Source organism: Microtus ochrogaster, unplaced genomic scaffold (assembly GCF_000317375.1).
Source record: "Microtus ochrogaster isolate Prairie Vole_2 unplaced genomic scaffold, MicOch1.0 UNK3, whole genome shotgun sequence".
In the NCBI taxonomy this organism is placed as follows: Eukaryota; Metazoa; Chordata; class Mammalia; order Rodentia; family Cricetidae; genus Microtus; species Microtus ochrogaster.
The window spans coordinates 12007698-12031552 of NW_004949101.1; the positions used below are offsets into that span (position 1 = coordinate 12007698).

At 42.1% G+C, this 23855-nt stretch overlaps 1 protein-coding gene across 5 annotated transcripts in view; it reads right to left on the reverse strand.

Moving 5' to 3' along the window:
- The window catches only part of Plcb4 (phospholipase C beta 4), a 359286-nt gene that overhangs the window by 133236 nt on the left and 202195 nt on the right, over positions 1-23855 (reverse strand). For all 5 annotated transcript variants that reach the window (XM_026788464.1, XM_026788462.1, XM_026788465.1 and 2 more), the window contains exon 4: positions 4516-4614. In XM_026788464.1, coding sequence (XP_026644265.1) covers positions 4516-4599 — 84 coding nt within the window. In that variant the 5' untranslated portion in view covers positions 4600-4614. The remainder of the gene's footprint in view (positions 1-4515; positions 4615-23855) is intronic.

Consider the following 23855-nt stretch of genomic DNA (forward strand, 5'->3'; position numbering starts at 1 on the left):
AATGTATTACAATTCACTTTCTTATTGACTGCCTTCAATTATTTTGTATTTAAAAATTAGACATAAGTTCTATTTTATGCATTGGCAATTGTTGTTCCTTTGCGGAACTACAGCTCCCAGCGTTCCCCTGGATTATGGACACATTTCCCAGAAGCCTTTGCATTCCTCCTTAAAAGGCGAGGGTCGCTATGCCCCCTCCCCTTTTTCCGTTTTTCCCCCGCCTCTCCTGTTGTGTCTGCACACCTGAACCTGCCCGCTGTTACCCCTCCCCCATTAAAAGTGCACCCACGTGGGACCTCCGCGTGTCTGTGTCTCCTTTCCCGCATAACGTCTTTACCCTTTAACCCCGCAGACAAGAAAGCCAGCCAGAAATTAGGAACAACAGCAATCATCAGCCTTAACTCCCCTAAGCATATAAACCTGTATTCTCCCTCAGTTTTCCCAGCCCCTTTTACTTCCCAACGCCCACTAGAACCTTATACTTTTGTTCGTTTATTATTGCTGTGGCTCTTCTGGTCAGTAGTAATTAAACAGTATATTCAGCTTGATTCTAAGAGTGGAGCAACTGATCAGCATTATCGTGGTGAACATCGTGTGTTCTGTGTGTGCCTTTCAATGTCAACATCAGGTGCTACTACTCTTGGAACCCAATATCCTGACCTTGTAAGGTATTAGCCAAAGTTCGGAAGTAATGAGGATGACAACATATTTTTTTCAATGTCATACAGGCACTATTAAAGGCGCCCTTTCTCAAATGACTTTTTGTTGTTGTTGTTTTGTTTTTGAGACAAGGTTTCTCTATGTAACAGTCCTAGCTGTCCTAGAACTCATTCTATAGATCTCAGAGACCCACTTGCCTGCCTCTGCAGTGCAGGGATTAAAGGCGTGTGCTACCACTGCCCAACTCAAATGATTTACTTTTATAAAAGGATTTACTATTATTTGATCTGCTGTCCATCCACTATTGTATCAATTATAAATTCAGGGACTTGTTTTAAGTAAAGAATCATGTGATTTGGGTCTAGTAGTAAAAGAATGCCCTCATGACTAGCTTTCCATCCCGGAACTGTCCTTTATATGGACTTAGATGTTAAATCAAAATACCTCCAAGGAACCTGTGTTGGGAAAAACTCTGTCATGTGGGCTGCCAGGGCAAGTCCTAACGTACATGCTGTGTTCCACAGAGTGCCCTGGACCCCTGTCTGTGCTTTCACCTGCTTCTGCCTCTGCCCCAGCAACAGCTGCTTTGGGTTTTCTGGAAGTATTTGTTGCCACCAGCTGCCACTCCTTCTATTCCCGTAGGAAAGGAGGCCTGAGGGTAGGCAAAACAGACCAGACAAGAAATCAAAATGGCATCCCTCATGCCAATGTACCACCTTACCAAATATAACTCTGTTATCCTACCTTCCCAGAACCCAAGAGAGACAGGCAATAGCCAGCTCTCCTAGACAGGCTGGTTTCTGACTTTATCCTCACATGAAAACGTGACCTGAAGTAGTATAATAGTAAGCAGACATTTTCCCATCCTTACAAGGAAGTAACTGCAAGGCCCGGTGCTTTTGTCTTTTCTGTTTCTGCTTGTTTTTTTTTTTTTTTTGTTTTTTTTTTTTTGCCCCTTTTTGGTCTGCAAAGCCAGTCTTTCTACTAGGCTTGGTGAAACACTGACTTTAAAACACAGAATGAAGTGTTGCTTGACTCTAGAATTAAACTCCAGCCAGATAAGAAGCACAGCTCAGTGGGAGAGTGCTTGCCTTTGATCTGTGAGGAGCACGGAGAGGGAAAGGGGGGATTAAAACAATGAAGACCCTAAAACTAAACCAGTGTGATTTTTGCCTATTGACACTAGAGTAACAAGGGCAAGGAATCTCTTGAATGAGATTAAGGAAATTTGAAGTATAGAGAGTGCACTGGTGGCTGGCAAGAGACCACTATGCAATATTTAAACCCTGTTCAGGCTGTCCCTAGGAAGAAGTAGCTGGAGTACTTAGCAGATTCAGATGAAGGTAAGCGAGTGGTTTCTTTGCCATGGGAGGGGAGCAGGATTTTTTAAAAATCTGCTTGTATAGTTTGATATATTTGCCTATAGTCCAATGATATGAAGTCATGAGCTATAGGAAGGAAGGTATGTAAGTTTAAACTTAAATTAACTAAAATAAAATAAAACTCAAATCTTGAATCCCACCAACCACATTCCAAGCCCATGATATCCATGCATGGCCAGTGCTTGCTGTCACGGGGAGCGCGGGTTCTGACCAGATTCAGCACAGAAGTTCTGTAGGAGAATGCCAGCTGAAGACAGCAGACAGAGGACAAAGGGAAGGGCAAGAATCTTTTTCAAATCAGGAATTTTAAGCAGCAATGCTGCCCTGTGAGCCAATGTAAAGTGAAAGGGCGGAAAGTCTGCAAGAGTCTTTAATCTGGATGAGGGGACTAGAATTCTTCTCTCCGTGGTCGAGATGGGGAATTTCATCTTTTATGACTAATTAAGAGTCATATCTATAAAAAGATTAAAAAAAAAACGAACTGAAAAAAAAAAGATTCTAGAAGAGTGACTAATTGTAAAAAGGTATGGGGATGACGTGACCTAGAGGGTAAGGGTACTTGCTGCCAAGCCTGACAACCTGTGTTTGATCCCAGACCTCCACAGATTCCAAGGAGAGAACCAAGCCCATCATGTTATCCCTTGACTTCACACACACACACACACACACACACACACACACACACACACACACACAAGCTAATAACAATTAAGACATTTTAAAGGTAGAACATGCGCCTTGGGACAAAAGACAACAGCTCCTTCACCAGGAGGTTTAGGTAATGGAACTCACACAAGCCCCAATGCATTGGGGGTTCCGCCGCGTGGCTTCCCGCTGTCGCTGGGAACCCCCCATATATTTTTTAAGAATAACAGTGGCAGCTGAGAGAATTAAAGCACTTCAAGATAAAGGCCCAGTGATCACATTCAGTCTCTTCCAGGGGACCCTCTGGCTTATGAGAAAACAAGCCGTGTTTTTAAATTATCTTACAGATTTCCTAAGGCTGGAGAAGTGCCTCAGAAATCTGAAAATCATTTGGGTCACTTTAACAGTAAAGACGTGATGTCTCACACTAGCCCACAGCACAGAGCCACTGAAGGGGTTGGAATATGCTACCCTAAAATACAGCCCCTGGCCACTCAAGAGTGGTAGATTTAGGAAAGTCATCTCATCTTGCAACTTCTGCTTTCCCCACTTTGCCAGAAGCAGGCCATACAAATGTATCTGAGAAGACATAAAACAGGTCAAAAGATCCTCATTCCAGAGGGGTCCTCCCTAGCTCGGTGAAAGGAACATCCCACTCTAGGAAGATGGACACAGAAGAATCTGAACTGTTTTGCTTGCTGAATCTTTCAGTTTACCACCATTTCAGAGATCACACCCAACGCCCCCAATTGAATTCTTAAGAAAACTTCCAGGCAAATCAGCCATTGATTCTGGTCACCGGATGCTGCTTTATCTTAGAGTGGAAGGCCTTTACTCCGTTTGTGGTAAAGTTACAGACATATGAATACTATCATTTCAATAGCTGAACTCAAAGGAAGAAACACTGACCACATTTTGGCTCAACATTTGTGCTTTCAATTTTGTTTTCTGAAAATGTGACCCTTATAATAATCTACATGGTGGAAAGAACAAGTCATATCAGCCAGTACTACCGAGTCCCTGGGGCAAAGGCACTTCAGCGTCTGACATTCTGAACTTCAGGGGACTGGGCATTCGCTACCACATTTCCGTGATTTGAAAGGAATCAAATCCTAAGTGAATTAGTTTTACCTTTTCCTCTGCCTTAGAGAAAACACAACTTTCATCATATACCCTTCAACAGGTCATCTCAAATTTTAGCATTTAAGGTAAGGCTTCAACTCACCTTCCCAGCTGTGCTAGCACATTGGCGGCCTCAATGCCTGGCTGTATAGCGAGCCTGGCGCCACTGATATTTTACAAAGGCACCAATAATAAACCATAGCAGCAGAAGTATGCAAGGCTCTGGTCATAATGGTCCGTATAAATGAAACAAGCAAACAAACAACTAGAGGCAAGACTCACTCACTGCTACATTTATAACGAATGGAACGGTTTACGAGAAAAGCTTGCCAAAAACACTCCATTAAACCAAACCGTTACAGCATGAACCCTATCTGTAAAACCACAACGGTAGCAACTACCTTATAAGGAGCTTGTTGGTGAAATTAAATCACACACATGGAGTACTGAGAAGGCAGCTTGGCACAGGGAGGTCCCTCAATCAATGACACCCACCCCTGCTATTATTTTATCAGGTCCATGGTGACCATTCAACAAGTTGCTGACAGCATATCATTATTCAACCCCATAACTTACCTTCCCTTCATTGTAATTTGCAAACCTCAAAGATGGTACTTATATGATAGAATGTTCAGTACTATGATTAAAAGTGGATAATTATTAGACTGTTTTGAGAAGGGGGCGAAAAATAACAGCACTTTGTTACCTCTTCGTATCGGTCAAAAACTGCCCCCTCTTGCAAGAAGGACGGCACTTCCTTCTGCCAGTTAAATTCATAAGGTTTGGCCATGCTGGTATTCAAGACCTGAGGGAGAACAAAAGTCTCATTAGTGTACAAAATTAAAGTGCAAGGGCTTGTCAAAGCTCAGACATTTTGACTTTATTTTCTTTAAATGTGTGGTAAAGGTCCACATGTTATCTTCCTCCAGATGCCCTCCTATTATCTGATCCTAACATTCCTCCTCCTTGTCTCTAAACGTGAAGAAACACTTTACATCCTGTGAAATCTGCTTAGAGAAATGGTCCTATGGATCACCTCAGGAACCATACACAGGAAGCCACTGTCAGCATGATATACTTTTTTTTTTTTTAAAAAAAAAAAGCAGTATAGTGAAGGTGAGGTGTAACTCAGTAGACTTGTGTGCTTAACCTGTGTGAGGCCCTGGGTTCAACCCCTATAAACACAAAGAGACAAATGAACTTTTTAAGGAAAAGTAATGGAGAGGCAGAAACAGCAGCTCACACTTAGAATTCCAACTACTTGAACAGCTGAGTCAGGAGTTCAAGGCCATCCAGGGGCAACCAAGAAAGACCTTTCCTATGGAGAAAAGGGAAGAAAAGGAAGAGGGCTGGAAGAAACTCAAAAGGATACAACATAGAGCAAGTAGCTTTGGGGACTGGCCAGAATGTACAGAAAGAGGAAAGGGATTCCCTGTATAGTTTCATGTGCTCTAGGACATTCTAACTCAGGCCAACTACCCTTTGCAAGTTTACCTTTGTTTTCACTGGGTTATCTCTGATCCTCCCAGGGTCGACACAAGAACCCAGACATAAGCACCTAGAAAGGGGTGGAGTCTCTACCTTCTCTACTATTCTCAGTATTGCGATGTTTACCTCCCACTGAAGTTCTCATTTCATCCATATGGCCTCATTACATGAAGGCCTCTAGGGACTGGGGTAGCTGAGGGAACAAAGAACCAGAGGATGCGGGCCTCTGGCTCTGCTTTCAAGGGAGAACAACAGCCATACTGGTGGATGCCATTTCTGGTTTAATTTTTGCAGAGGTCTAGGGATCAGACCAAGGAAAGAGGTATTTGGGAAAAATGGCAGTAAAGTACCCCAGATTTGCTTGATTTTAAACTGTGGGGGATACCATTCTCTGAAATACTTCTTAGGGTTTGATAATAGGGGCAACAGCCAGTTTATTTTACACAAATGAGACAATAAAAACAATGACCTCGCACTAGAAGGTGTTGACCCAGGCAATTCATGTTTAAAATAAGAAGCAAACCAAGGTATGTCTAACAATCTAACTGGCTGCAGAAAAATCCCAAACAAGAAATAGCTACCTTTTGAAGAGATGGGGAAGGGACTATCCATTCCTCCCCTTTTGCAACCACCTCAAATCCCCCAGCTAAATGATTCCAGTTTGTGGCAAAAGTTCTTCCATGCAAACTCTCAGCTTGGCTTGGAAGTCCTCCAAGAACCAGAAGGTTTAACTACCTCCTCATCCTCCATCCTGCTAGAAAGACATTACCTCACTGCACAGGCCCCAAAGGAAAGGAAGCACCTGAGGAGGGTGGGGCTTTCAAGGGAATGACCATCACAGAGCTGACACAATGAGGCACCCTTTCTGGTGTAAACAGTGGAGCAGCTCCTGGAAGGAAGCCAGTGGGCTTTGCATGGGCCCATTGTCTGCGTTCTTACACAACTGAACAGATTATTTTACACAGGCAACTGAGGACAACCTCCCAACACTGCAGAGAGCTAAGACGGAACAGGCTAGGAGGGGAGTCCGAGATGGGATGGCAGAAAACTCCTTCTAGAGAACAGAAAGAAAAACTGGCAGCTCATACAAGAACACAGAGGACCCAAGAGAGATTGCTCAGAGGCCAGACTCAAGGGCATGCACAGCAGCGTGACGATGGCCTGACATCATATAGCACAGCTCTGTAAACTGAGGAAGACAGTTGCTTGTTTGTTTGTCTTGCTCTGTCCAGCATCTTTTCTAAAAACCTGCTGGATTGTTAAGCTTACAATGTGATTTTAAAATGTGTCCCTTGGACATAACATCATCTTCAAAGCTCGCCTGACTGCCGTCACCTAATGTTCTCTGGAAAAATCCATAGCTATGTTGAAGATTCTGCAGACTGACAGACTGATCAGGACTTCCTAAGGATGGTGTCAGAATGTTGCAGGTGCAAAGCCATGTTGATGTTGATGGCCAATTGACATCCAACTCTTGATCTGACCTAACATCCTCTGACTATTAGAGCTACTGTCTGCAGACTATTGGCTTTCACCAGCTCTAAAGCTGAGAATGCAATCAGAAAGCATCTGAACCCTTTAACAGTATTTTTCTTACTTTGTTGTAACCAAACCAGCTGCGGCCTCCACCAATGTATTTCGTAAATACATTGATTTATGATTGTCTTTTGGTCTGTGTCCACTGGAGTTCATATAACCACTCTGAGGGTCGGGGAATGCCATTCATGGCAAATAGAGTCCACATTTCTAGGGAAAGGCTGAAGTCACTTATATTTATCTGAGGATGAACCACTCTTCATTCTTTATGGAGTGCATACTGCATTTGGCTTTGATACTGCTACCTCAAGTGTGGCAGGATTAACTACAAAACACTGCTCTCTCACTCCAAAGTCCTAGGGTAGTTCTGACCAAAACTTTGGCAAATATATTTGTTATTGGGCACATGACTCAGTTTTAGGTATAGGATGGACAAAGGACAGGATATAAAATCAGGTTTATTCCAGGTACCTGGCTGGCACAGTGGGCTACCTACCGACCCCCCCCCCCCAGCACACTCACATATTAAGTGCTATGAACGTTACCTTACAGGGCTAAAAGTATCTTGAGATGGGAAGCTAGTTCTGTATCATTCTTGTGAGGTCTATATCAAAAGAGCCATTATAAGAGGAACATTAGGCAGACAAAAAAAGAAACCATGTGGCCAAGAAAGCAGAGACTAGAGCAATGTACACACGAGTCAATGAGTGTTGGAGGACACCAGAAGGTGAAAGAGGCCAGGAATGGATTCTCCCTACAGCCTGGGGAAATGTGGCCCTGAGGACACCTTCAGTTCAAACTTCTGTAGGAGAAAAATTTCTGCTGCTTTCAGCTACCCATCTTTAGCGACTCTTTACAGTGGTCTAGAAACACATGCCTTGGCTTCCGGAAGCTGCACAGGGTTTCCAACAGGTCTATCAAGTTGTGACAGGACTGGGGATGCAGCGAGAGACGAGCACAGGCAACACCTCTGTTGATGTGACTTGGAGTGTTTCTAGGGTCCATGTTATCGCAACAGCTTGGTATCGAAACAGTAAATAGAAATTTGAAATGAGCCCCATGACTTCCCCCAAGCTAGCCAAAACCGTTGTTGTTTTGTGTCTTCTCTTTGTGAACAAAACAGTAGTACGCGGTGCTTTGACTCTGCTTTGACCCGACAACATCCAGTTTTCAATGGACAACAATACTGCAAGGTCCCAAAGAAACTGGGGTGTCGATTAGCAAACCCAACTGCATGCTGGATGCCAGACTCACTCAGTACACAAGGCAATTAATTCTCTGCTCTCCTCAACACTTCTACAGCCCATGTCCCCGACCTTAAACCCCTCCATTCCAGAGGCTTCTCTTCCCTTCTCCCAGCTTCTCTTTCCTATAATAACCCTGCCAATTTGACGATGTGCTCTCTTGGTTCTCTCCCTCTTGGTCCTCTCTTTCCTTCCTGTCCACCCCACCTCCCAGCACTCACTATCCTCTCTCATTGCCCCATTCCAGATGTCTCATTGTTGCAATAGAAAACCTTCTCTCAAACATATCTTGGAGCAGTCATGTCCATTTTCATTCAAATACACCGTGCGGCACATAGGAATTTTACTAACTGCAACAATTATCTTTCAACGTTAACCTTGTGATGAAGACATTCCATGGGAATTAATAACCCTATCCCCATCTTAGCCATACAAAGTGAAGCAGACCCAAATAACCACTCAAATCCATGGTAAAAAAAACCCTAAGATTATTTTTCAGAGAAGAGAAGTTGACACAGAATTTCCACTGACCAAAAATGAGTTGACTGCTTGAATCTTTAAATAATAACCACTTGTGTTTTTAAAACAGACTAGGGCCATCCTGAACTCTCAAGTGCCTGGCTTTACTTCAAACTGGAGTCCAATTTGACACTGACATATCATTAATGATAATTTCCTCATTTGCTAAAAATACCTCCATCTTCATCAAGCCATTAAATAGCCTTTCAAAAAGCACACATGGAGTGCAAGACTAAGAAAATAGGCAATAGTGTTGAGAAGTGAGGGTAAGGGCATTCTTGTATACTTGGGGATAATGAATTTTGCAATTAATTCCTATGCCCTTGAAAGGCCCTAGTAATGAGTAGCAATTTGACCAGCGGGATTTCTTCTAACTCAATGCATGCAAAGCCTGTGGACAAAGATACTATTGTGCCATTTAAGGTAGAACAATATTGGCTGTCTACAATCGTAACCAACCAATCACTTAAGTACACTACATATTTAGATACTCTCGGGCCTATTAAAAACAGGGCTGGAAGGTATGGTTGTTTGCTTAACAATAGCAAAGCAGAAGGTTTCCTAAAAATATTCACAGCTTTTGTCAAGCAAATATAAATGCGCCTAACATGTTGTTAAGCAAATAAAAGAGCAAACATGATCCAAACTGTTTCCTGTTAGTATAGTTTAAATGTTAAATGTCTCTCAAAAGCTTGTATGTGGGAGGTCTGGTCCCTAAGCTTCAGGGGGTGAATGGATTCCCCAGGCTTCTGACCTCATTCATGAATGAATTCCCACATCTAGATTCATGGCTTGTTGGGTTTGGAGGGGCTCTATTAAAAAACTCCTCTGTTTCTCTGTGCTTCTTTGTTCTGCCCCACAGGGTGCTCGCTGTCCTAAGTCCTGCCCCATCACAGACTCACAGCCTTTGGCCAAATGATGCAATACTCAAAGGTTTTAATGAAAGTGTAAGCAAAAACAAGGCTTTCTGCCTTTAGGTTCTGTCTCTGTCTCTCTCTGTCTCTCTCTTTCTGATGTAAAGCAGTCGACATGGTATACACAGACATATATCTAAACACAAACATGAGGTAAAGGAGATGGTGATCAAGTTTTTAGTGATTTTAAAAAATACTTTCCTTTATTTTAAAATACAGAAAATTCTATTCAACACAGATTTTATATTTAAGGAAAAACATTCTCTAAACTGAAAGAAAGATGACATTTAACAAATTATTTCTTTTCATAAAAAAAAATCTGTTTTTACAGTGTCTGTATTTTCCACCAGAGTTCTTGGCAAGAACAAACTAAGAAACGACTAGTAAAGCTGTCAACTGTTTCCTTTCCTCTTCTGGCTTTACAGTCTTCACTGTCAACGGGAAGGGTCTCACACACCGGCTGTGAGTAATCATCATTCAGCACCTAGCAACGGGCTCTTCGGTGACGAAATTTGCAGTAACATTTCAGACAGCTATATTGTACTTCAGAAAAAAAATATGTTCTTTCAGAATTTCACATATGTATGCAAGGAAATATGACCGTATCTACCTGATTTCCCCCAACTCTTCAAAGATCTTCCTCGATGCTTCCCCTCCCCACAAACTCCACGTCCCTTCCATGCCCCTCTCTTTTTAATCACCCAATTAGTGCTGCCCATATGTGCATGGGTATGGGACTTGATTTGTGATAATTTAAAAATCTGATGAATGCATAATTTAAAAGAACTGTCTTTACACATGCATTATGTGAACTTCATGATCATAATACAAGCTTCATTATATGGGGACGTTCCACGGTGAGCAGGAAACATGGGGAGTTTAGAACAAGCTTGATTTGAGTACAATGAATAGCTGCTCCATGTTATAGGGGCACACAGGAATAACTTTCCTTGCCCAAAATAAGGCTCACAACTGACACTCCTACAGCAAAAGACAGATCATATTCAAGGCATAATAAATGTATTTAGTAAGTTTTACAAGATATGGAAATGAATACCCATAGAAATGGGAGAAAACTGTGTTTTACACACAGGTTTCATTCTAAGTGGGCAGTCATGTGGCAATTATAATAGCTGAGTAATGGGGTACGATCTCAGTAAGTTATCAAACCATGTTTTTTTCACATTCTTCCTGTCATCTCTGTGTCTTCCTTCCTTGTTCCTGGGTATGAGGATCGCCACAGAGAAAGGAGAAAAGCAGATACTGACCTTCCTGTAGTTTTCCTCAGCTTACAGGACATAGTATGCCAAGGTGCCACGTGTTATGGCAGTGTGCTCTGAGCCCAGAAATATAATTTAGTCTGTGATGATCGGTTTTCAAAACAGAATACAACAAAGTGCAACTGTTCCCTAAAGGGAGCTGATTCATTTCCCCAGACTGCTGGGATGTTGGTTGGTTGACTGTTAACATTTCTCACGCGTGGCATCGAAGTTTTATCTAGGCCTCCCGAATCCTCTTAAACAGGTTAAATGGCTGAAACTCTTAAAGTAGTTGTCCATGACGGAGGGTTTCCAGTCTGATAATCCACTGCGAAAGCTCAGTTTCCTGGGAAGATGCAGGTCACAGCTCATGATGGGGAAGCACAGTGGTGAGGAAGAAGGGCAGGAGAACTCACCCATGGCACTCCTACACAGTGCCTTCTGAGCTGTGCACTCCTACATGCATATTAGGTCCATCTCCGGCTTAACAGTATCTCGGTATTGTAGAAATTAAACTGCCATTTGCATAAAAACAAATCCCCTTACAGTAATGAATGACAGAAATGGAGATGAAGGCATTCATATTTAATATGATACAGGGAAATATATAAGAACAATCAGAATATTCACACATAGCCATACACAACATGATGGGCCAATTAGAGATGGCAGTCCCATCAGAGTGTAATAGAATTCTAAAATTCATATAACTTAGTGTTAATAAAGCCTCCACATCAATACAATACCACATATTGCTCATATGTTTGTGGTGATACTAAGTTACTTCAGTTTGTTATTTCAGTAAAGAATTACTGAAATGCCAGTCATGTAAAAGTATAGACATAAAATTATCTGTACTGCATAAAAGTGGACAATGACAGTAGGAGGAATTTTCCTATTGTATGTATTTAGTAGCAATACTTTTTAATTCTTGAGGGATAGTGTATTCCTATCAGCAACAATGGTTACTGTTTATGCTGGGCTTCACCTGTGCCTTGTATAGCCCATGGCTGCCACATCTCAGGACTGCATCAAGAGAACATGTGGAGTGACTGACCTAAACCACGTGGGTTTGCCTTAGTGCACTACAGGATGCTCACACACCAAAAACCATCTAACAACACACTTCCCAGAGTGAGACACAGTTCTCAGAACATGGCACATGACTCTCCAGATGTAAGAAGGAAAGAGAATGTGTGTAGGAGGAGCTGCGGAGGAAAGGAGGATATAATTAAACCTGGCCTCTAACTCACTGATAACCAATTTGTTTTTATAGAGCTTCCACCTATTGTAAACATTTTTCAGAGTAAAGATACCTCTTCTGTCTCTGAAATAAATACATCCTCCTGACTGTGGGGTACAGTAAACACCAGCAGCATTTATTATGGCTTAGTACTTAGGATGAAAATTGTTAACCTCAGTGGCCCTGAGACATGAAATTAACTGGCTCTTGGATACTTGTAAATCTTGAAGAACTTGTAAATCAGTGAAGAACCTGTTGTAATTGGGTTGTTTGCTATTTGTTTTGGAGGCAAAGTCTGACCATGTTGCCCAGTCTGGCCCTGAAGTCTTGGACTCAATTCATCCTCCTGCCTTGGCCTCCTGAGTCTTTCGGACTACATCCACATACCATTGCCTCTAGCTTAGAGAGGACTCCAACCTCACACCCTTCCTGCTCCTACCAAGTCCCTCCCCAACAAGCCCCAAACCGAACAAATAAACAAAACAAAATCAAAAGAACTTCCTCAAATATTCAGGTGTAGCAGGGGAACTAAGGTGGATATAAACCATCCATAAATCTCCCTTATGGGTAGGTGTTAGCCACACACAGCTGGGAGAAGAAAGAACACGGACCACCTTGCTCTCACAGCTGGACATCCTACTAAGTTTGGGGAAAAGTGAAACAAAATGCCCACATGCATAGAAAACCTTCAGTTTGGGGAAAAGGGTATAAACACATTATACAAAAGCCCTTCTGGCTCTTGGTTCCAGGTTTGTTTGTTTCATTTTGTTTTGTTGTTGTTGTTGTTTGATTTTGAGACATGGTTTCTCTGTGTAGCCCTGGCTTTCCTGGAACTCACTATGTAGACCAAACTGGCCTCGAACTCACAGAGCTCTACCTGCCTCTGCCTCTGAGTGCCAGAATTAAAGAAGTGGGCTACCACATGGTGGTTCCAGGTATGCTTAACCAGGAATTTCAAGGAACTCTTGTGCTTGGAAAAATAGGGGACATCAGGATGAAGATCGTGCGAAAACCAGTTTTGGCTAACATCTGCTCAGCTTCAGTGTCCTCCCTGGAGAGCCCTCCAAGCTGCTAGCTGTTTGTTCTGGATACCACTATTCGAGAGAGGATTTAAACAAGGAGCCTGTGGGGGAGTCCAAAGAAGACTCAGGCGCTATTAGCTGACCTTAAATCAGGGCTTCTCAGAAGAGGGTACTGGATGGTTAATCCTCACTGTCAATGTCACGGGATTTGGAATCACTTAGGAAACATCTTGGGGTGTCTCTGAAGATGTTTCCAGAGAGGTTTAACCGAGGAAGGAAGATTCAACATGAACATGGTTAACACTACAGGCTGGGTGCTGGACTGGCCAAAATGAGAAAAATGAGCAAGTCCTACACATTACCCTTTCGCTGCCTCCAGGTCTACTGAGATATGAGGAAGCCCAGCCATATGATTTCTCTTCCATAAACTTTACAGAATCTTTCTTTCCCACCACCATGGACTTTACTTCCCCAAACCATGAACCAAAACCAACTTTTCCTTCCATGAAACTAACACAGGTACCTAGATAGTAACCACCAACTGGTGGCTTCTTACCCATGTATAACTGTAGGTCCAATGCCCTTTTCTAAATAAGAATCCTGGAGAAAGGGGCTCTGGAGCCCAAGGCATACACAGTTAGGCAGAAGATTCTGATAGAGACTAAAGCTTGAGAACAGCTAATGGAGTTTTTACCTAACAGAAAAGGAGGCTGAGAGGAGAGAAAAACCCTTGAAGGGCAGCAGGGACGAAAGTGCAAGAAAGTCACCAAGATTTGTCTATAATGTGCATCTTCCCAACCTGAGGAATCAGGGACATGATGACGGAGCATAGGTAGCTGCTTTCGATTGACACTGAGGTCCCTTAGTTACTGTGTAAAATTCCTTTAAACATGTCTTGAAAGCTTCCTTCTTAAGGGTGAAAAAGGAAGCTATGGCCTTGAGTTTCAACTGTCAACTTGATATATTCTAGAATGACCCTCACTGTAGGACTGTGTAGCTCAGGTTGCCTGTGAGTGTGTCTATGGGAGATTCTCTTGATTATGTTAATTGAGGTGCTAATTACTGGTTACCCTTAGAGAAGCAGAGGCAGGTTTCCTTCCTTCAGCAAGTTCACTGGTAATCTGTAGCCCCTTCTCTAAAGGGATGCACTGCCACACACAGTTTGTTAGCCAGCATCTTCACCTACCATGAACTCTATGACACCTTAGACTCTATGTGGATCATAATGTCAATATATTGGATATCAATATACAATGAATGGTTACCTTTCTTTTTGGATGAACTCCCAACCAACCCTAAATACAAACCGGGACAGAGGAAATTAATATTCACAAAATGACATTAAGGCACCTTTAATGTAGGAACCTGTTCTTCCCTCCTGAATCTCCAATTGTCTCAGTATTCTTTCTGTTTATAAAGGACAAACCCTGCTGTTTGCCTGAAATGCAGTGTGCAAAACGAGTTTCCATTCGCCATGTGGCTCTGTAGCTGACTGAACTTGTGAATAACGTGCAGGCCGGATATCTCCTCCACAGTTTCCGAAGCCCCGCACTGCACCTCAGCCCACTCTCTCCAAGTGTATAGAGCTCACATTGGCACCCGAGTCCTGAGGAAGAGAAATAATACCCTGACCTTATCCTTACGGAAGGCCTAACTTTCTTGTCCGCTTTAAGAGGATATCCTATCCCCTTGTAAGACCTCACAGACCTCTGATGCTCATCCCTCCCAACTTTGCCCTTGAACTATCTCTCTCCCATAATTAGGTAAAAATGCCACCAACATGAATCAAACTTCCTTTTTTTTAAAAAAAAAACACGATTTTACAGGCTCAACTTTTGCTTTAATTATCAGAGTATTTCAAAGGAAAGGTTTTAACTTTATCTTTCCTTAAATAATCTTTCTGAAGTTTGCCTTAGGCATAAATATGTGTTAAGTCTGAAGACTACAAGGCTGGATTGCATAAAACAGGGATAGGCTGTGGATAGGACAGGCCCAAATTCAAGGATTCAAAGGATCCTTTCTTTTAAGAACTATTTTCTTATTAAAATAAGCACGCACAATGGACTATTAAATTTAACCAAGACTCCTTGCAGTTACACACTGGCTAAGCTTTTTTATAAATAGGCCATGCTATTATTACAAAGGAATCACAGGAGGAGAATAAAGTTTAAGACTATGCATAGTGGAACCGAGTCCAGGCCATATATGGGGAAATATAACATGCAGGCACTAAATGTGTCTGAGAGCGACAATTGTCCCATGTTCATACCCACAAAGGTATTTCTCTGTGGCTGAAAAATAATCAGTTAAAGAAATATGGCAAAAATAAATTCAAACTCACCCCACCAGAGGTTACATTGTATGTTCAAAATGGTATAATGTGAACACCTCGAATGCTTCAATTAAACTCAGTGATGCAGCTGATAAAAATTAAGACAGTGAGAAGAAAGTACATGGAATTTTAAGTCTTAGGGATGTTGATTCTACTTTTAAATTTTTTTACTTAAAAATAACTTGATTTATTTATTTTTGGGGTGCGTGTGTATGTGCACGAACACGTACATGCCTATAAGTGTAGGTGACTGTGGCGGTCAGTTGGATCTCCTGGAGCTGGAGTTACAGGCAGCTGTGATATCCAAGTTAGGCACTGGTATGTTGGTAAGGTTTCAGGGTTTTTGTTGTTGTTGCTATTGCTTTTGATTTTTTGTTTTGTTTTGTTTTGTTTTGCAGTCCTCTTGACCCAGAGCCAAGGCCATCTGGAGAAAGAGAACTTCAACTGAGAAAATTTATCCATATGGCTAGCCTACAGATTTGGGTCATTTTCTTGATTGATGGTTGATGTGGGAGGACCTAGGATACTGTGGGTGGGGGGCCTAGGACACTGGGTGATAGCAATCTTAGGAAGTGATCCTGAGTTGTATAAAAAAGCAGGCTGAGCAGGCCATGGAGAGAAAGCTAAGAGACTACATTTCTACATGGCCTCTGCTTCAGTTCCTGCCTTAACATCCCTCCACAATAGGCAACAGTTGGGGGGGGGGTGAAATAAACCTTTTCCTCCCCAGCTTGTTTCTGATCATTGTTTTCTTACAATAGGAGACAAACGATGGGAGCTGGAAACTGAAGGACGGTCCTCTGCAGGAGGAGTATTAGGTTCCTCAACTCCTGTGCTACCTCTCCAGTCCCATCTACTTTTTAAATCTAGGCAAATTCTTAAATAAAACAGAAAAATCTTTCTCTTCTAGCTCGGTTTTAACCTTTGAATGCATAAACCTGTAAAGAGCCTGGAAGAAAAAAAATGCAAAATCCTTTATTTTAGTTCATTTAAGGGCTAAATATTACTTTAAATGATATGATGACTTTCTGGGTTCCTTCCTCTAGTTTTGGCATTGCTTTTTAACTACTCTTTCGGTGGAGTTGGAACAGTCACCACTGAGCTAAGTGGTTCATGTATGTGAGTGAGTTTAGAACGTTCATCTCAGAACAGGCTGCAGGGTCATCTTGTGCACTCCAGGCTCAGATCTCTTTAAGGCCTTAGGATCACACGTCACCCATCCTGTCTTTCCCTTCATAAGCACTTCACTGGATACAGAGAGGGGATGTGGTGGTTTGACTAAGAATGGCTCCCAAAGGTACATATATTTGAATGCTTAGTCACCAGGGAGTGGCACCATTTGGTAAGATTAGAAAGATTAAGAGGTGTGGCCTTATTTGAGGAAGAGTGTCGCTAGGGGTGGGCTTTGAGGTTTTAAAAGCCCATTCAAGAGCCAAGAATCTTTCTCCCTCACTGCCTACAGATCAAGATGTAGATGTCAGCTACTGCTCCAGCATCTGCCTACATGCTGTTGTGGGCCCCACCATGACAATAATGGGCTAAACTTCTAAATGTAAGCAAGCCCCCAGTTAAATGCTTTCTTTCACATGAGTTGCCTTGGCCATGGTCATAAGTGTGCTGTATCCTTAGTGAACAGTGAGGTGACTCTGTTCTAGCTTTTCTCCCTTCTTCCTTATCTCTGAGAAGGAACCTACTCTAGAAACGTATTAAAATTGCCTCACAATTTTATTAGATGTTTTTGTCTAGAAAATATAAAAGCATCTTGATTTTGTCATTTCTTCAGACTTCACCCCATTGTGAAGTTCCCCATTTACATATAAATTAAAACCTCCGTGCTTCTCTCTCGTTAGTGAGTCTTATTAATTTGGTTCCTAAGAAAGCCAAACAGATGACACATGAACTAAGAGGAGTTAGTGGGAAATTCTTTTCTCCTGACTCAGGAATAGGCATAATAACTAGGAGTGGGGGCTGTAGCTGTGGCTATGGTTGTGGCACAATGTCCCAGGTTCCCACCTCAGAACCACAAACAAGCAGCGAAGACCAGGGTGTGCCCAGCAAGTGCTGCTGCTGGCTTGGTCTGATAGCCCAGCAGGGAGACTAAAACCGGGTCTTCCTCCTTCACTTTAGACACATGGCTCCCACGTTTGTGTAACGAGCTAAACACTCCATTGTGACATTAAGAAAGTGAACGAGAGACAGCCAAATTTTACAGTTCTATAAGCTATTTGTCCACAGCTGTAAAAGTGGGTCTAGCTATAATTATATATTAAGCTAGTTCCACAATGAATATTAAGCCTTCCAAACTGGAAACAGGCTGACAATAACAAACAGACTGTGAGTCCAGCTCTGATCCATCGCAACCATTAGCTGAGCGGCGAGGGAGCATCTAACCTCTTTAGGGTTTCGGGTGTCCCTGTTTGTACATGATATACTTTCCTGAGCTCTTCCAGCTTAGCTGGACTAAGCATAATTTATCAATGTGAAGAGATTAAAGTCTATGGTGTCAAAGTTATTTAAGACCATACATATCCTTCCTGGAATATATTTATTTCCCAAAGAGAAAGCCACACTTAGACAGGTCCAAGTAACATGTTAGACAATGTGTTGTCATTGTGTATTGAAGAGCAAACCACAGAGAAATGACAAGGTGACATTCCCAGAACAGCCTTCTAGTATCAAAGCACACTTACAAGATGCCAAACATTTCCCAATCCTGGGAAGGTCAACAACCTTGAAATAATAGCCCCTTTCATAAGATCTGTGCTTTCATTGGAGTGTTTTAAAGTGTGTTTGCTTCTCCAGCTTGTATAGGAACTAAAAAAATCCTTCGTTCTAACAAGGCCCAAAGGCAACAGAAAGACACCAGAGGTCGGTCGCAAGTCAAGTCTCTCCCAAGAATTTGTATCCTATATTATTTTAGTAAATGTCTTTGACATTTAATTCAAGCCAGGCTGGGAAAAACAGAGCAAACCCCGGGTTTCTTGAACTAAGTTCACTGCCCCCAGTAAGACGAGGCCCTGGTTCCCCCAAGTGTCTCTACGAATAAGCAGTGTTCCTGGAAACCGCTTTGGTCCTGGTGTCATCTGCGATCAATTATTCTGTTTCTTGAGGGAAAGAGTTTGAACAAACAGACTCTAAAATGCCACAAGGCTGCAGGCCAGGAGGACGGAATTGCAGTACGTAGGACAAGTCAACTTCCTGAAGTTACAACCAGAGAAGGAGTTGGAACAGCACTTAGCTCGGGAGTGCTGACACCAGGACCACTGACTGCCATCCTTCTAGGTTTGAAGTTGCCCCTGAAGAACACTCCCATCACAGGCAGAAGGAAGGCTTTATATTTGACTAAGCCTTTTCACAGACTCCATTCCCGTCAGAAACCATCTGCCCAATAGCAAGTTGTGAAAAGTAGAGTTTAGAGAATTCCAAGTCCCTTAGAACTAAAATTTAACCCTGCAGTGGCTTCTCCTTCAATGTGCATCTCCCATTCGCAATAGCAGTGAAACATTCTGAAGGAATGGCCTCCAAACAGCGTGACCGAATGTGACCTTTTCCTGTGGTTGACTTTAAGCTGCTTAAGAACAGGGAGCTAAATGAAAACTAAAGACTGCTTCGCCGGAGGAAGGGAATGTGGGGAAGGCCGCCCCCTCCAGTCCCCTCCCTAGGCATCACCTGAGGACAGATTCTTGCAGTGTCTACATCAAAAACACGCAATAGAAAAAAAAAATTTATATTATCCCTGGGGAAAAGGCAGTTTATTTTAAATGTACTCATAAAATAACTGTTCATTTGTTAAGAATCCCTTTTTAAAAATTGCTTGTTTATAGAATGTTCTAAATTTTAAAGAGAAATTTCAATGTGAGGGAGAAAGAGCAGGCTCTACGCGTTTGCTGCGCTGCATTAACTGGCCCGCAGTGCTAATTGAGGGCTATCTGTAGTGGACATTGTAGCAAAATTTGGTAGTTGCCTACATTTAATACTGGTAAAACCACAAGAGGATTCAACCATTACATGTGTTTTAGTTTTATTCTTCTCTTTTCAAAACCAAAGGAAATGACATTCAATTTGATCATAACTTGAACAAATCAAGTCTGGTGGATAGTACATCTAGTGTCATTAAATGTTTGTGATACTAAAAGTTTTCAAAGGAAGGCTTACAATTAAGATATATTTTAACCACCAAGGTTGTATCCTTCTATGGCCCAATTTGTTTCAAAAAAATAAAAGGGGTTGTAATTGATTTTATCTTTTCCTAACCACTAATTTAATTTAACTATCTTAAAACATTGGATCCACCTCAAATGTTCTGCTCAAATGCTTTTGAGCACCTAGGCCTGGAGTCTTCCATCTTGATCTCTATCTTGGCTACAATTCACCTTAAGTTCCATGACTCTTGACTCTCACCTTTTGCCTCTCTCCTGTACATCCTCTCTCTGCAGCCAGTGCTGCCCAGCCTTCTGTTCTTTATCTTTTCTTCCTTCCTTGACAATCAAGTGCCATCACCAATCTTGCCTCCCTTTTAGAACTTCAGCGCCTTGTATTCAGTACATTCCGTCACATCATCAGCCATCTCCACCAGCCTTCTTTGGGGATGTCAGGTGTCCAAACATGCCCCGAGCTGAGTCCATTACTAACACAGGGGCTATTTGGAAAAATGAATCCAATTTTTAAAATCTAGTAACAGTAAGCAATGAGAAGATCTTTGGGGATGCTGCTATGCTTTGGATTAATGTGCTGCTCCTAAGATCCATTTCCTCAGCTGATTAGCTTCTCGGAAGTGACAGAATTCTTAAGAGGCAATGGGTGGTGGTGGCACATGTCTTTAATCCCAGCAATCAGGAGGCAGAGGCAGGTGGATCTCTGAGTTTGAGGCCAGCCTGGTCTACATAGTGAGTTGCAGGACAGCCAGGGCTACACAGAAAAACCCTATCTCAAAAAAAAAAAAAAAATTAAAAGAGAATTTTTAAGAAGTATGTCCTGGTGTGAGGTCTTCAGGTTACTGGGGCATGCTCTTGAAGAGGGCAGTGTTATTCCAACCTCATCTTCTTTGCCTTTTTCATTCCAGGCCAGGCCAGTAGTTGAGTGGTTCCATTCTACCACAAAATCACACACTGCCTAACAAAGACCCAAGGAAATGTGGCTGAACCAGCCTACAACAAACAGGAGCCCAAAAGTCTTCTCTTTGTAACTTGATTATTGCAGGTACTTGTTACCACAATGGAGAGACATGCCAGAGGTTATTATACACAGCAACCATGAGACAAAGGAAATTGGCCTTCTCATATGACAAACACCTAAACTCTCAGTGAACTTCACCTTTAATGAGCTAGTGGTAAAGATATAGAGGCTTAATACTTAAATCAGTTTTTAGGAGTGCCCTATTTAAAAGACATGACAATCTCGGCCAACCACCAGATGCCATCATTCAAGTATTTCCTGACCCCTGTGCTACAATCTTCAGAGGCCTATGAACAGAACAGTGACCTGAGGAACAATATGAAAATGAACCATTTTTATCATGCAAGTAAGACTCTAAAGACTACAGAGTTCAGATGAGCTGTCCTTGTACTGGAGTGAGGACCGAAGCCAGAAAACTTCAGGCAAGCTGGCCACTGTGCCATTACCTACCAACAGATCTGAGAAGACTCCCATCAAGTCCCTAGTCTGACTTCTCAGGCCAAGTCAAGAGAGATTTCTTCATGTATTTGGAAGAGAAAATAATAAAGTCTGTCTTCAGCCAATAGTAAAAATCGCAAATAAGGACCAATGATCTCAGGATCACATAATTTTATTTATGTATTTATTCATTTATTTATTTTGTTTTTGACTTTTGTAGTGCCATGGCTGGAACCTAGCACTGGTAAGCTCTCTATCATACAGGCCATGAGCCCAGCCAGAAATGCAGACAATAAATCAGGAAACTAAAAATTATTTTACAATGAAGTGAGTTGTTTCACAGAGCAGATACTTCCATCCACTTAAGGACGTGGAGGGTCCCTTCTTAGAAGTGACCAAAAGACTGTTTGCTGGGTGACTGATGTGCTTAATTTCCCCTTCTGCTGTCTTTCAGAAACTAACGCTGGGTTAATACAAGCCACGGTGACACTACAGGCGCCTTATAAACTCCTGTGAATCAGCGTCTAACCATTCCCTCACCACAGATACATGGTCAACTGTGCTCTGCTGTTTATTCTGGAAAGAATATTAGTGACAGCTCAGGAGTGGGTAGATAGCTGCGGAATGGTTGGCTGTTGGGGAATGCCTGCCTGATTTCCATCTGCGACAGTCTTGGAGCTACTGAAGAAGACAGCCTCCTTCTTCTTAAGGAGCTATCGTCACTTTGGTTCATGGCTTAAAAGGGACTTGAAACAGTCAAAGTATTAAGAATAGCACAGAAGGCAGCGGGCAGTATGGCTCACACTGACTACATCTCTTGAGCCTTTTTCTACCCTAAACTAGAACTGACAACAAATTCAAAGTCAAAGCTCAGAGCTTTAGATTTTCGTCATTTTTAGCCATCTCTGTGCCAGTTTCCAGAAGACAAAGAACTCTGATTTCAGGATTCCAGCCAACATTAATTCTGGGAAGTCACGGTTTGTGTGCCAAATAGTAATCATTTTGTTTTATAAACTGGATACAATATCCCGAATTAATACTTGTCACAAACCATTACATGCAGCTGCATCAGGCCCCCATGCCCAAAATGGGTATCTTAAAATTAAAAATCTAAAACAAACTGTTGAAGTTTCCTATCTTCTCAACTCATTTCTGAAACATGGAGTCTGTTAAAATCAAGACAATAGCCCCATCGACCACAGTCAAATGAGCCAGCACGAAATGAAAACATAACTTAGGAGAAAAAAGCCCTGGCTTTTCCCCCAGCTTAAAAATATGAAAATGTCTGTTGTTTGGCCTAAGGGGGAAAAAATACAAGGGATCTAAAAAAAAAAAATCAGATACAAGATAAACCACAAAATGCAGATCAGTCATGTGAAGTCCCGTCTCTCTGGCAGCTTGTGTCGCAGAGTAATTCTGTGAAGGCTTTACGGAAAGGTCACTGCTGCGTTTCTATAATATCAGCATCTATGCTAGCATACAGAGATTCCCCCCAAGAGTCTGAAATATTAGAAAAGTCTAAAGTTATTAAGATTTCGGCATGACTTAACTAAGTTTTCTACAAATATTACAACCATTTTCACATCAGATAAGCAGTGGGAGATAAAAATGGGGCTCATAAAGATAAAAATCAGGAAAACAGCTTCGCTGCTTATTAGTTCTAAGAGAGCAATTTTAAAAGCGCCCCAACACTGTGAAGGGTCATTAAACAGCGCATTCTGTATTGGCACTTTCCCTTTGCAAAGGAAAAAGATGAAAACAAAGGTTAAGGTCTCCGGAGATAGCAAAATGAGCTAAAGTTCTTCACATAAAGTCTAATGCAAGTGCCAATAATACCTTTGGTGCTGTTCACAGTTGCTCTTCTCTCCTGAGATTCACCTGGGCAACCTGAGTGATAGTTTAGGTGGAGTCATGTCCAATCTGTGGGTTCATGACCCCGAGTTTGCCATCTTGAGTTTTCTAATTTTTCTAGGAAAATTGTAAAAACACATCCAATATGATCAGGAAGACAAAGCCTGGTGTTTGGCAGTATGTGAAATTCATTGTCACATGTTTTTCATTGTTTGTTTTCCCCAAATAAAACCATTTTTAAGTTAATTATGTGTGTGTGTATGTTTGAACTTAATTTGTGTGTGTGTGTGTTGTCTTTCTATGTATATTCACAATGTTTGTTCAGTGCCCATGAGCATTAAATCCTCTGGAACTAGAGTTATGGATGGTTGTGAATATTATGGGTGTCACAAACGGAACCTAGGTCCTCTGAAAAAGCATCAAGTGCTCTTATCTACTGAATCATCTCTCCAGCTATGAAATCCCACTGATAAAAGACATGGTGGAATGTTGAGTGAGCTGCGGGCCGCAGCTCACTCAACAGTGGAACATTATGATTCTTGGTGAAAGAAAGGTACTGCCTCAAGTTCATAGAGGACCCATAATCTCAACACATCTATCACCAAGCAAGATACTATTCTTTGGTTCATAGACAGGACACCTGGCAAGAGCTTTAGGGGCCTTGGCTCATAGCCAGAGGTGCAGGAAAATGACCACAGAAGTCTTTTTGGTTAGATGACATATGGGTCTCAGGAGATGTTACACTAAATAAAGAGATCCGCTCAGAAATGTTGTCCTCTGTGAAACACGGCCGCCATTTTCATCTATTCATCCGTGCCTGCCAGCAAGATACCATCATGCGTAGAACTGCTTATTGTTAACCTTCCCTCAGAGAAGAAAATTATAGGGAAGGTTACTGGACCGTCACCTGAGAGTCGGGCTCCTCACTTCTCAAATACTTGTATGCAAATCTGCTAAATTCCAATGGGCTTCTGGAATTGTGGAAGTCTCAGGACAGACTAGGGCACATGAGTAACTGAAGGGCA